At 45.7% G+C, this 13,147-nt stretch overlaps 2 protein-coding genes across 2 annotated transcripts; one reads left to right on the top strand and one right to left on the bottom strand.

Moving 5' to 3' along the window:
- Positions 1–257: 257 nt before the first annotated feature.
- Armcx3 (armadillo repeat containing X-linked 3) lies at positions 258–3,830 on the bottom strand. Its single transcript, XM_077107256.1, has 5 exons — positions 3,685–3,830; positions 3,069–3,208; positions 2,706–2,765; positions 2,380–2,451; positions 258–2,101 (listed from the first exon to the last, which is right to left on the bottom strand). Exon 5 carries the CDS (start codon positions 1,956–1,958, stop codon positions 819–821), a length of 1,140 nt encoding a protein of 379 aa, XP_076963371.1. The 5' UTR covers positions 1,959–2,101; positions 2,380–2,451; positions 2,706–2,765; positions 3,069–3,208; positions 3,685–3,830; the 3' UTR covers positions 258–818.
- A 5,192-nt stretch (positions 3,831–9,022) lies between these two features.
- Armcx6 (armadillo repeat containing X-linked 6) lies at positions 9,023–11,841 on the top strand. The gene is made up of 3 exons (XM_077107239.1): positions 9,023–9,116; positions 9,858–9,943; positions 10,260–11,841. The coding sequence occupies exon 3, from the start codon at positions 10,403–10,405 to the stop codon at positions 11,306–11,308; it is 906 nt and encodes a 301-aa protein (XP_076963354.1). The 5' UTR covers positions 9,023–9,116; positions 9,858–9,943; positions 10,260–10,402; the 3' UTR covers positions 11,309–11,841.
- The last annotated feature ends 1,306 nt before the right edge of the window (positions 11,842–13,147 follow it).

Raw genomic sequence — 13,147 nt, forward strand, 5'->3', positions numbered from 1 at the left:
GGATTCCAATATTTTTTTAGCCAAAAATATTTAGTGGCTCTCAGCGTCCAGTGAGATAAAATTTAAACAGCTTTCTACAACTGGCTTCACCTAAGTTTCCTGATTTATTCACTCCTATTGCCCATGCTGTCCACTGCAAGCAGGCTGCTCTCCGACTATCATAGAAAGAAGGTTCCTACCTCAGTGCCTTTCTCACACCATTCTCTCCTGGATCCTGTAACATCCTAACCACCATACCCCATCCAGGGCTCATTTACAAATCCATTTCCTCCATGAAACTTTAGCTGACTGGCATATCCCACAGAATCCTTTGCCTCCTCTGTGCTCTGAGGACACACATCTGACAATGAGTGTCTGCTCTGGATATCCTCAGTTATCTTTTGGTTTGTATGTTTCTTATCTCTCCAACTAGATTATAAACCAAAGGACAAGAATCATTTCTTTCTTTCTTCTTTCTTTTTTCTTTCCAGCATTAACACATAACTTTATTGATGATACACAAATGAAATCATTGCAAATGACCAAAAGGAGCTTACTCATGATGAATTGGTTCACTGTCACTTACGTAGAGGAAATAGTAAAAAATACTTCAATCTAGGCAGCGAGATAAAAAGCAACAAACATGTTTTCAGAACAAGTAGTGATATTCATTTATCCAGCTTAAACCTGAAGACCAACGTGGTTAAATATCAGCATTGATGATACAATATGGTATTCGTTAAAATTGGCAGCTGAAAGGATTCCTTTACCATATAAACAAGGTGGAGAAAAGGAATAGTTTACAATGTGTGTTGCTTCTAAACTACAAAGTCAAGAAATTATTCCTGGCTCTTTGGGAACATATGCTCAGTCAGTTTGGCCATGAATTTTCCAACTTTTACTTTCACCAAAAAATCATGGTGACTTTCTATTCCCAGAACCTTATCAGCACACACTTGAAATTCTTTTAAAAAGAAAAATAGTGACCCTTCACCGAATTGATTCTGAGTAGATTCATTTTCTTCCCATTTAAAATTGTCATTTACATTCTCAAGAATGACCAGAAGTTTAAGAATAACCTCTTTGTTCTCTTTCTTATTAAAGAGGGAACCCAGTGAAGATGGCACTTGGGACCTGAGCAATTCTCTAGTCATAGCTGGATTTTCAGCCAAATTCAAAAGGAGTTTCAAAACCTGAAGTTTAGTTTCTTCATTTCCCGCTGAAAATAAACGGAAAAAATCCGAAATGGAATTAGCAAGCATGTGCTGATACTCATTAGTAACAGTCATATTCGTAAGCAATCTTAGTCCAGCCAGCTGCACTGATGAGTTCAAGCGAGAAGTGATTGTGTCATCACACACTTGATTCATGTATATCTTAAGCCTGCGCTGATTTTCAGCATTCACACTCAAGTTATTTAGGACAATTAAAGCCTTTTCCTTAACTATGGGATCCCGAGTATTAAGAATCTTTGCAACAATTGGGAGACCACCCAGATCACGAATAATATCTCTGTTAAATGCATAAGCAGCATTGTTACCCAGAGCAATTAAAGCTGCTTCAAGAATATAAGGCTTTTCAGACATCTCAACCAAACAAAGAACTTTTTGTAGCTCTTGAGGGGACAACACAGTATCGTCTGAATTAGGGGAAGCCCGTTTCTGGACAGCTCGACGTGCTCGTGTAGCTCTGGCCCTTGCCCTGGCTCTAGCTCTGGTCCCGGCCTCTGTCCCAATCCGGGCCCAAGGAGGGTACCACACTATACTCTTGCTCTCATTACTGTCATCATCATCATCAGACCAGTCATTATACCTGGCCCCAGAACAGTCCCCAGAATCATCTACATCCCCAGAGCCACCCTCTGCCATTTTCTCCTTGTTCTGTTTTCTTCCCCGGGTCAGTCTATAAATGCAATAGCAGGCGCCAGCCCCAATCACCAGGCCTGCAGTCACCCAGCCTACTTTCCTGGCGTAGCCCATGCAATCGTCCCTGACAACAGCAGGGACCAAGGAACAGAGTAGTCACTCAGGGTAGGGAAAGAGGATTGTGGGCCTGAGAGCAGGTCTGTAGAGGGTGATCTTCAGTCACTTCAAGACCACAATATCTGATTCTGGAGGTGGACCTGGAGGTGGAAGAAAGAAACAGAGTTTCAATTTCTCTTCTCTTTTTGTTGTCCCATGCAGAAAGTTGCACAGAGGAACAGAAGAATGGCAATTGAATGCTGGGTAGGGAATGTAGATCATTGACAAAATCTCTACCCACCCCATTATACTGTCTCCCTAACTCCTGCCAGCCCACCCTACCCCAAGTGTAGATAAAGGCAATGAGTCCTCAGATTCGGCTGGGGTGTCAGTCACCACAATCTCTGGTATCTCCAGGGAGTAGCACCCTTGAACTAACCTCTTTGAAATAGGCAGTTTGCTCCTTCTTCCGTTGGCTGGGGGTATGTGCCACGCCCAATAATCTTTCAATCTGCGGAGAGACCAGAGCCAGTAAGAAACGAAGGCTTGAAGGATTGTTCATTTGTCGCTTTCCTAAATCACCATCCAGGTTATCAGATATTTTTTAACGTCACTATGCTATCCAAAACATGAAAATGCCTCCCCCTCCCTAGCCTAAAACGCAGGGATGTAAGAAAAATAAAGTAGAATTGGGTGAGCCTGTCCAAGCCGCGGCAGATTTCCAACCCCTCCCCCATTCCAGACAGCCCCCACGCCCACACCGACCTCTACCGATCCTGGGAAACTTCCTCCTAGCTTCAAACGGTGCCACCTGCTACAGCAGACCTGCAGGATGACAGATCGAAAACATGGGGACTAAGTGCTGTTGAGAGAGAAGGATTATGAACAAACTACATGATAGGTTTCCTTGCTGTCATTTCCCCCTTTCCCCCTCCCTCCCGCGCGCGCACACACACACACACACACACACACATACACATACACACACACACACACAGCGCACGCCATTTCGCCACAGTCCGGGGAGTGTGAGAAACATATTCAGACTCAGACCTGAACCTAGATTACCTTCTCTGGTTTTCCCCCATCTTCACCCCCGCCCCTCCTAAGGTCCCCAGATGGTCTTACCCTCAAATCGACCTTCACCGATCAGGGTTAATTTCCTTCCTCTTCTCTTGCCTGGCGTTGTGCCTTAACCTACGGAAAGACTGGCCACCCAGGAGAGGCTCGGACCCACTAGACACAGTGCGGTGGTCAGGAAGACACAGCTACAGGCAGAAAGACGGGAAACAGCCGCTACTGAGTGCTTGGTGGACGGACCAGTCCCCAGAGAACGAAACTCTCTTAATTCGGAGGCCTGGTTGTGCGAGGCTTCCCAACCCTGTTACCCCTCTCGGGATTCTGCTGACACATCTCGTTGCACCCCACTACTCCCGCCCCCCCATGCCCAGCCTTTCCCCTTCAGCACTGTCCTGGTGGACCCGGGGGCAACACCCAGGCCATAGCTCCCTTTCCGGATTGCGGGCCTTGCCTCCCAGCAGATTCATATCTCCCTATTTCTGGGCTCTTCCCAAACACCCCTCTGCTCACCGTTTCACAGCATCGAAATGGGCCGCAGGCGGGACATATGTCTGAGAGAGCGGGCGGCGAGTGGGAGAGACGACGGAGGAGCCTCGGGACCTGCGACGGTCTCCGCCCTACGCCCTCCACCACCCCCACTTTATGGAATCTACCAGGCACTGACCTGCAAGGATCCGGGACAATTTCCTTCTCCTCCTCTTTCTTCCCTCTGCCTCCGGCCCGCCCGCCCTCAGGGCAATGGGGAGCTGGTACTCAGACGGGAACAACGACCAGGACAAGAAGGACTTCTGCACACGTCAGCTCTTGGTCACGTGAGAGCTACGTCATCCACCAACTCGGGCCCCCAATTTCCCCTCCCACCAGCAGTGCGGCAGAAGAGGGCCCGCCCCCCACTATTCCCTCCCCCATACTAGGCCTTGTTACCCTTTCTTCTCCACTAATCCCATCTCTCTGTAGTTGTGTTTCCCTTCCTCAGATTATCAAAAAGGGATAGCATCTTCCCCTGGGACTACTGGCCACTTGTGCTTTTTTGAAAAATTGACTCTTCCTTCCCTAAGCTCCTGGGACTGCAGCCTCTCCCTCCACCTCCCCTCCTCCAAGCTATTAATGTCTACCATTTCCTCTGAAATCTAGTCCTAGATCTGAAATGAACAAGCATCAGAAAAGGAAGCCTGGAGTGAAAGTGTGGCTTTTACTTTCTTAATGCTTTGTTATTTTTGTTCTGCCCTTACCCACCTCCAGTCCGCCTTCTTTTATGAGGAAAAAATACTACAAAGCTATTTTCATTTTAGGAAAAATTAAGAGAGTGGAGGTGGGAGAGTGATGTCAGGTGATGGCCTCTAAGTCTCACATTTCTCACTTGGTGGAGAGTGTTAACCACTTCATTCAAAGTAATCTTAATGTCTTTGGGGCCTTAGCACACAACACAAACCTGGATGAATCTGAATGAGCTAATAAGTGTCTCTGAGAATATGTAAATCTTTGATTAGGCCAATCTCTGAATAGAAGAACAACAGACTTCACTTGCATAAATTAGCGGGCCTTTGAGGCTTTGAGCTCTCAGGAGCCCGTAACAAAAGATTGAGGAGAAAACAAATCTGTGTACCCACTGTCTGTAAGATAAGAAGGCATGTACACTGTCAAAGTGAATGATATACAAAGAACATTACAAAATATACTTGATAACAAACAGAGAATATCTGTAAACAAAATAGCTATTAGAGGAACCAAGACAAAGTTGGCTGTACTTGGCATCTAGTACTTAGTGTGAAATCATTTCACTGGTTTGATGAGCTCAATAATTCACTTGGGATTGAACTTTTCACAAATAAGAAAAGGAATAAAATAATTACATTCTCTCATTGTTTAAGTTAAATAGGTTTGGTTTCAGTTGCTTGCAACCCAACAAACTTAACAAATACAGAGCACAAAAACAAATAACACAGTACAAAAAGTAACAGCTTTTCTGAACACAAGATCCTTAGTGACATGTTTCCTAATAAGTTGTGTGTAAGGTTGTCATCTGAGTATGACTTTAAAATCCACAGACAATATGGAAGTCAATCAAGAGACTGGGGAATTTGGGAACAAGCAAACCTCCAGTAAAATTCATATGTATATAAATTCTGGGAAGCAGTACTGAGACATGATTGAAATTTAGTAAACAGAAGCCAGATCAACAGTATAATTCTGAATTTAGAGAAAGATCATGTGCAGCAAAGGGGCTCATTCAACCACAGGATTATGAAAAGGAGAGTCAGAGGAAAGTGTTAGTAGTTCCACCCAGCACTGTCTGGAGGAGAAGGAGTGTTGGCTAAAATGAATGGAATGTTTAGCTTTTCTTGGCAGAATCATCCCCATAATGTGTAAGAGTACTTCAAGATCTCTTAGCAGAAAGCCACTTCTTAAGGTGAATGAATGTCCCTGCTCTGATTGTAGGTTCACCAAGCAACCTTCTGGGGTTGTGGCCTCCCAAGTAGTAGCTTGTCTACAGAGAGAAAATGGGCATGTAAGAATGACAGAAACCTCTAGTACCCCTGACAGTTGTATTTCTCAGGAAAAAATAGTTTCCCTTGTGGCCTACTTAACAGGAAAAGAATGCAGAGACCCATGGGTTTGAGCATTCAGATCTAGATTTATATATGTCTCTATAAATGAGAGTCTTTCCTTGATGGAGGCATCTGCTTTCAGTGTGCAGACAGGATTGGCTCATACAGTGCTGAGGACAAGACCCTGAACTGTAGATGCAACCTTGTAGAATCCTGTCAGGGAAGCCAGGTGGCCTTGGCTCAAAGGATAACATATGCATTGCCATTTTAAAACTGTACTTTTCTAAAGTTTAGTTAATGTGGAAGTCACAACTAAGACATGTTATAGCAGACAGGCCCCTAGCATCTCAGCCATAGCTAGACAAAAGGTTAATATCCAAAAGAATGAAAGGGCTTCTACAAATCAACAACAATATTTGAACCAATTTACATTTCTCTCTGGAAAAGAAAGGAAATGCATTTTACATTTTACATACCCTACATTTCCCTAGCAAACGGATGCACACTGTGACCAAAACAGACCAAACTAAAATATGAATCTTGAGCAGACAGATAAAAACCTGAAAATTTATGGATTTATGGTATCCTGAAGATATCGTCTAGCATTCTCCTTTCTTTTTTGAATTTTTTATTAGTTCTTTTTAGTATAGATGACAGAATACATACATGGAGTATATATCAAACATATATAGAGTATAACTTCCCATTTTGTGGTTGTACATGATGTGGAGTTACACTGGTTGTGTATTCCTATATGAACATAGGAAAGTTATGTCAGATTCATTCTACTGTCTCTCCCATTCCCATCTCCCCTCCCACATTTCCTCCTATCTTTACCCATCAGAGTTCACCTTAGTCTTCAGCCTTCCCTCTTTACGTTAATGAGGTTAGGTTCTTTTACTTGCAATCACACTACCTTAACTAAGAGATAATACAAAAAGAAATATAATTTTTCAAGGTAATGACGTTCTAGAGGTTTGTTGTTGTTGTTGTTTCACCCTCTACAATTCCATTTAATGTAACCATTCACTGATCCATTTTTTGTTATTGCTTTCAGGTACTTTGTAAGTCATATATCACATGTGGCCACACACTGACATAAGCCAAAATGTTTCTTTTGGCAGTGACATCACAGAGTCTTTTGCTGGTTCAGGAACTTTTAACAGGCATATCCTGAGAATTCACTTAAGCATTTTCCTATTTTGCTTTTAAAATGGAATGTCAAGCACATGACATGTCTTTAAATATATCAATGTTGGTGGGCTTATAATGAAGACCATGTTAATTTTTAAATACTAGTCCCCAGATTCCATTGTAGGAATTCTTGATTGAAGTGACAAAGAAATAAAAGAATTGAAAGGGTTATAATGTCCATGGGGATTTAGAGAGGGAGTGGATTCAAATCATGAAAGGTCTGAAAGAGAATGGTAGTGTTGGGGAATACACTGGAATAATTGGAGAATACACCAAAGCCAGGAGAGGTAGGAGTGAAGTTTTGTCCGTGAAGCCAGGCTAAATGTTGCGAATATGAATCTGTGTTACAGAACCATGTGTAGGAGAGACACCAAGGCATCCATGTTTGTTAAACTTTACATATGCCTTAACTGTTTCTAATATATACATTTAAAAAAAAAAACAAAAGTCACTTGTGTAGGTACTCGCAGCCAAAAACTGAATGATGGATGGGAGGTTGAATCTAAGTGTTGTAAAGTTTCAGAAATAGAATTCACTTGTCTACGAGAAATAAAGTGTCACAAAAGAACAGTGTCAGGGGATGATGTTGAAACAAATGAGGTAGAGATTTAGAGAGATGAAGTATAATATTAGTGAGGAGTTTGGACTATAAACATTTGGGGAAGATGGGGAAGTCAGGACATGTTCCTAACTTCTAATATTTGCCAGCAAGGCATTATGAGCTCCCTGGCTCACCTCCCAAAAGGGCCTCTTGCACACCAGGCCCTCCAGCTGGAGTGTCATATTTCAACATTCTAAGAGGCTGCCTGGAGGGTCTATATTTAGAGTATGACTCCCCAGTAGAGACAGGTGGGTATCCGAGGACTAACTTCTACATACTTTGTCCCTGAGTTAGGGGATTATTCTGAGGGTCTTGGGCAGGTGGTACAGTGAAGTTGTTACAAGGCAAGGAGTGAGAAGACCTTTCTCCTGGCCACTGTTTAGGATCTGATACTTTGTCCTTAAATTTGTGAGGGGGAAAATGGCATGGGCAGCTGGGATGCTGCAGTGATTCAGTCTTCCACAGACCCTCACCACCATTGCCAGTGGAGAATGATAAACACTGGTCAATGCTGTGGTGACAATATATGGATGACAGATCCCAGAGACATCTCACTACTGTCTTGATGGAATGAAAATTCCACCTGTTAAGTCTCATTTTTATCAATGGGATAATTCTCTAATTTCTGAATGATTTCTGGGTTACATCATGAAATTTCAGAGTAGATTTTAAACAATGTCTTATAAATGAAAAGCAGGCTAATTTGTGAAGTTACTGATTTGTAAAGTTCATCTGAAGTTATAAAATTTGCCTAAAGTTGGGGTCTTTATAAAAGCTGTCCTTTAAAGCCATAGTGAAAGTTATTCAGCAGCCTTCTACAAGATCTCAAGAGCCTGACATCTAATAATATGAATTCAGCCAGGAGGAAGATATGGATGGTGGTTCACTCATCTAAAATGGTCACAATCAGAACACTGACCTTCTCATTCATTTTTTTTTGTCAATTTATAAATCATACTGAAAGCCCTGGAGACTGGTCTCATTTGTAAAGATGTGTTTTTAAACTTTAATATGGTGTGTTAAAGCTATAATTTAGAAGAACATACTTTCAATGTGGAACAAATTAACTTTGCCAATTCAATGAGGATCTCTTCTTAACTTGAAAATCTTGCCTATGTTACATATCTTTAAAAATAAGATTATGATTTTTTTTCTGCAAATGGAAATAGCTTTATTGTATGTTCTTATTACAAAACAGCATAGCATGATTCAATTATAAAAGGAGGGACAATACAGAACATAAATGGATCAAAATATTAATAAAAACCTCACTACTACCTGGGCTTCTTGTATTCCTCTTCCTCAGCCAATTTTGATGCAGAGACTGAACATAGAAAGGAATAGAAATTAAGGAAGGCATTGCAGGAGTTTCACAGCCAAGGAAAGGATGACACAATTCTTCAAGAAGTGTAAGGAAGGGCAGGGAAGACCCAGAAAAGAGGCTGCCCCTAACTGTACAGAAAGTCAAATTCAAACATCAGAGACACGGGGTCACTTCTGGTTTCTGGAGTTTTTATAGAGGAAAAGAGTGACAGGGCCCAGTCTGATGGGGGGAGGTACGGGGCAGGCTGGCGCCTGCCGCACTGCTTGTGGGAGTGGAAATTGGGGGCCAGAGCTCGCTGGTGACGTGGCTGTCACGTGACTAAGAGCCGCCTAGAGCAGAAGTCCTGCTAATCGCCTCAGTCTGGGTACCAACCCCCTATTACTCTGCAGGCGTTTGAAGGAAGAAGGAAACTAGCTTGGACCGTGAAGGTTGGTGCGAGGGTTGGCGCTGCTTGGAAGGAGATGGGGGTGGGAGTAGATGGAGAGCTCTGAGGGTCCAAGTTCGGGCTGATGGTGGCTGTGCCCCTTTCTCGCTTACTTTTTAAATGCCTTTCCCCACCCCCATCCCCACCCCACCCCGTGCTCATTTTACTCCAGAGAAGTGGCGGGCTTCGGGTGGGTGTGAGGGGAATGAACGGCGGATTCAGAGAATCCAAAAGAACGGTTCCACAATCCGGGCACCACGTCCCGGTGCTGGTTCGTCCACCAAGTACTCCGTCCCCTCGGTCCCCTGTCTTTTTTCGGGTCTGTAGCTTGCAGCGCAAGTATTGGCGAGAGAAGGAGCAAACTGCTTTGGTGGGAACCTTGCTGGGCGGTGTGAAGGTGGGGGATTAGCCCGGGACCGCGGATGGGGGTGCTGGAGGAAAGGGGCTGGGATCCTTGCGGGCCGGTCCGAGTCGCCCTCTCCTGGCCCCGTCTTTCTCCACACCCCCTCCCATTTCAGTGCAGGGAAAGGGGTGTGGCGGCCTTTGCTGGGGAAATGGCGGATGATGAGGGGGGCGGGGAAGTCCTTGTTAAGAAAGTCAGAAGGGTGTGAGAAATATTTTAAACTTAAAGGCCCAAAATTCAGAAAAGCGGATATTGGGACCTGTGTGCTCAGTGCAGATTCGTTCACTACACTTTCAGTTCTCTATTGCCACCTACCTGTCTTTCAATTTGTCCTTCTGCCAGACTCTATTCACCTATCACTGTGGAGGGGACACTGACAAAAGAAGACCGACCGGGAAGAAGAAGGAATTTGTCTGACTTTCGTAGAGGTTGGTTAGAAAACTGCTTGTGAAATTTTGGGGGTGAAGATTTGTGTGGTGGTGAAGGAGGAAACTACCTGAAAGTTAGATCTTCTTGCCACCCTCCTAGTTATCATAACCAGAGCCCCATCTCTCGCCTTTCTATGAGGATCCTAAAAGAGAAACAGTGTGTCCTGAGGGTAGATGGGGGAAAACAGAAAAGAACAAGGAAATAGTTCCTAATATCCAACTTTCTCAACAAGAACTCAAACTCAAATCTGCCTGTCTGGAAAGGTACAAACCCAGGCACAGCCCAAAACCCTAAAATACTCTTTCTCACCCACAGATTCATCACAAGAGCTACAGGAGCCTAGGAGAGACTGAAGATTACTACCCTGCACCATCTCTCACCCTGGCCCTAAAAGTCATCTTCTATCAGGTGGACCAAAGCCCTCCCCATCCTGCCCCAAGACTGGCACAGACTGAAACATGGGCCGGGCCCGGGAAATGGGTTGGATGGCAGCAGGACTAATGATTGGAGCTGGTGCCTGCTACTGTGTTTACAAACTGACCATAGGAAGAGATGACAGTAACAAATTGGAGGAGGAGGACGAAGAAGAATGGGATGATGACCAGGAGCTGGATGAAGAGGAGCCCGAAATTTGGTTTGATTTCACAACAATGGCTCGCCCTTGGAGTGAGGATGAGGATTGGACTGAACCTGGGGCCCCAGGTGGCACAGAGGACAGGCACTCAGGGGGTGGCAAGGCCAACAGAGCACACCCAATAAAACAACGGCCATTCCCATATGAACATAAAAATACATGGAGTGCACAAACCTTTAAAAATGTCAGTAGTATTCTTGATCTCTCCAAGTGTCCTTCTATTCAGGGAAAAAAGTTGTTTGCTGAGCCCAAGGATGCTGTTTTTTCACTTAGCCAGGATATCAGGAATCATTTGGCCAACCTTTCCATCTGTGGAAACACACTCCCCACCCCCCACCCCACTGTGAGGGAGGAAGCTTTGTGTGCCCCAGGTAACTTGAATGCCAGTACTGAAAATCAGGGCCAGATTAAGATGTTCATCAATGAAGTGTGTCAGGAGACTGTGCCACGTAGCTGCAACTCATTTCTGCAGCAGGCCGGATTAAATTTGTTAATAGGCATGACAGTTATTAATAACATGCTTGCCAAGTCCGTTTCAGACTTGAAGTTTCCTTTGATACCCGAAAGAAGTGGCTGTGCTAAGGTTCAGGTTTTAGAACCGCTGATGGGTTTGTCTGAAAAGCCACTCTTGGCAGGGGAGTTGCTGGGTGCCCAGATGCTGTTCTCATTCATGTCCCTCTTTATCAGAAGTGCAAACAGAGAGGTTCTCCTGGAAACCCTCACCCCTTAAATAGCCTTCTGGGACAGAATGGGACTGACTCCACACAAACCCTGCTAGGTTTGCAGATGTCAAAGAATCTGCAGTGGGTGCTACTGAGGATCCAGCCCCAGGCAGTCACCCCATCACCGGGGGTCACTGGGGCTGGGTGCACGTTCCAGAAGCTAGACTGAAGACCACACTCTTTTTGGCCAGGCAGGGCTCCCCCGTAGAGCTTTGGGTAATTCCTTGATTTTGCAGTCTGCAGGCATTGTGCATTGTAAATTACTCCCTTGCAGCCCTCTTGATGCAGTAAAGGGATCACTGTGGCTCGCCTGCTGCAGATAAGGGACATCAAACTAGAGTACCACCAGTGCTCGCTTGCCTGTGATGGTCTCCCTGCCCGAGAGGGACCGCTTTGCAGAGGCCAGGCCCATCTGGGAGCTCGTGCTGAAAATGCATCTGCCGCTGCCTACATTGAAGTGTTTTCCTTTTCTCTTTCTTCGACACCAGCCCATGGATGGCGAACCTGTTCATCCACAAAGTGCACTCCCCTTGTATCCATTGTACTGACTTAACTTCCTCCGCCCAAGTCTGCATCTGTGTGTATCATCAATAAACTTGTGTGCTTTGATTGGCAAAAAGAGAGAGACATGGTCCTTGTCCTTGAGCCTGCAGTCTGCACGAAGAGAAAGGCCTGCATGCACAATAAACGCCAGCTGACCGGGGGTGGGGGCTGCTCTCTGACAGATGCACACTTGTCAGTGCTCACAGGAGACAGGGGCAGAAAGGGGCGGCTGTGCTCAGCAGAAGCTCCAAGAAGGGAGATGGGGGCAGGGTCGACAGGTGGGGGACAGGGAGGTTGGGGGAATGCTGATGGAATGTTGAGTGAACTGGGAAAGACAGCACTCTCCAAGCAGGACACAGGGGTGCCTGATGCAGAGGAATCCCGCAATAAAGGTGATTGTGATTCCTTGACTGCCAGCCTAGAGAGGAAGGCCAGTGTCCTTGGTGTTTGTGCATTGCTTATGGTGGTGGTCGATGGTGGGGATTGTGGTGGGGGCAGTGGGGGAGGCTCCCTGTCACGCATCCATGCACATCCAGTGCATAATTATCACAGTAAAGATTGCCACTTGCCCAGGGCCTACTTGACCTCTCTTTCCCCTGCAAAGCTGCTGTCAGACCTGCTTCCAGCCCTCCTCCCTGTCTTGGGAACCCAAGCACTGCTTCCTGGCAGGGTGAGAGGGTTTTCTGCTGCTTCATTTGGGTGAAACTCCTCTCCTCTCTTTGTATGTCGGGTGGGACCCAGGAAGGGAATAGGGGAGCCCTCCAGGAACTCCCTGTGGGGGTGGTAGGGCAAATGTGAAGGGTGCTTGGTGCAACCAGCCTCGGCCTATCCATCCATCTGGACACACCTCCATACCATCCCTCCAAGGTCCCTGCACCCCTGTGAGGAAAGGAAGTGCCCCTCCGTGCATGCAGAACCATGGGTCCAAAGGGCTGGCCAACTCATTCTGCCACACTGTCCCCAACATGTCCAGGCCCCTCCCAGGAATTCTCAGCCCCTGTCGCCAAAGTCGCATTCTCTGTGGGTTTGTGATGTGCACGGCAGTGGTCTCCTTCCTCCGAAGCCACGATTTCCCTTGGATGGTGCTGTTTCTGTGCCATGTGCCCTCTCCCTCCCGGAAGGTGTCTCTGAGATGCTGCCGTGGGTCACCGTGCCCTGGCCAGCAGTGGCCTGCCTGCCTGCAGGGTGTTCTGCCTTCTGCCTGCTCTCCTCCACACAGAACTTTGTTTCCTTTTCATTTTTTCTTTTCCTTTCCACTAGAGTTTGGTTGGGTTCCAGGTGGGTTAGAACTTTGCTGCTTGCAC

Source organism: Callospermophilus lateralis, chromosome X (assembly GCF_048772815.1).
Source record: "Callospermophilus lateralis isolate mCalLat2 chromosome X, mCalLat2.hap1, whole genome shotgun sequence".
Classification (NCBI taxonomy): domain Eukaryota; kingdom Metazoa; phylum Chordata; class Mammalia; order Rodentia; family Sciuridae; genus Callospermophilus; species Callospermophilus lateralis.

Coding starts and splice junctions, on each gene's coding strand:
- Armcx3 (XM_077107256.1), bottom strand. CDS start 1,958: ATGGGCTACGCCAGGAAAGTAGGCTGGGTGACTGCAGGCCTGGTGATT.
- Armcx6 (XM_077107239.1), top strand. CDS start 10,403: ATGGGCCGGGCCCGGGAAATGGGTTGGATGGCAGCAGGACTAATGATT.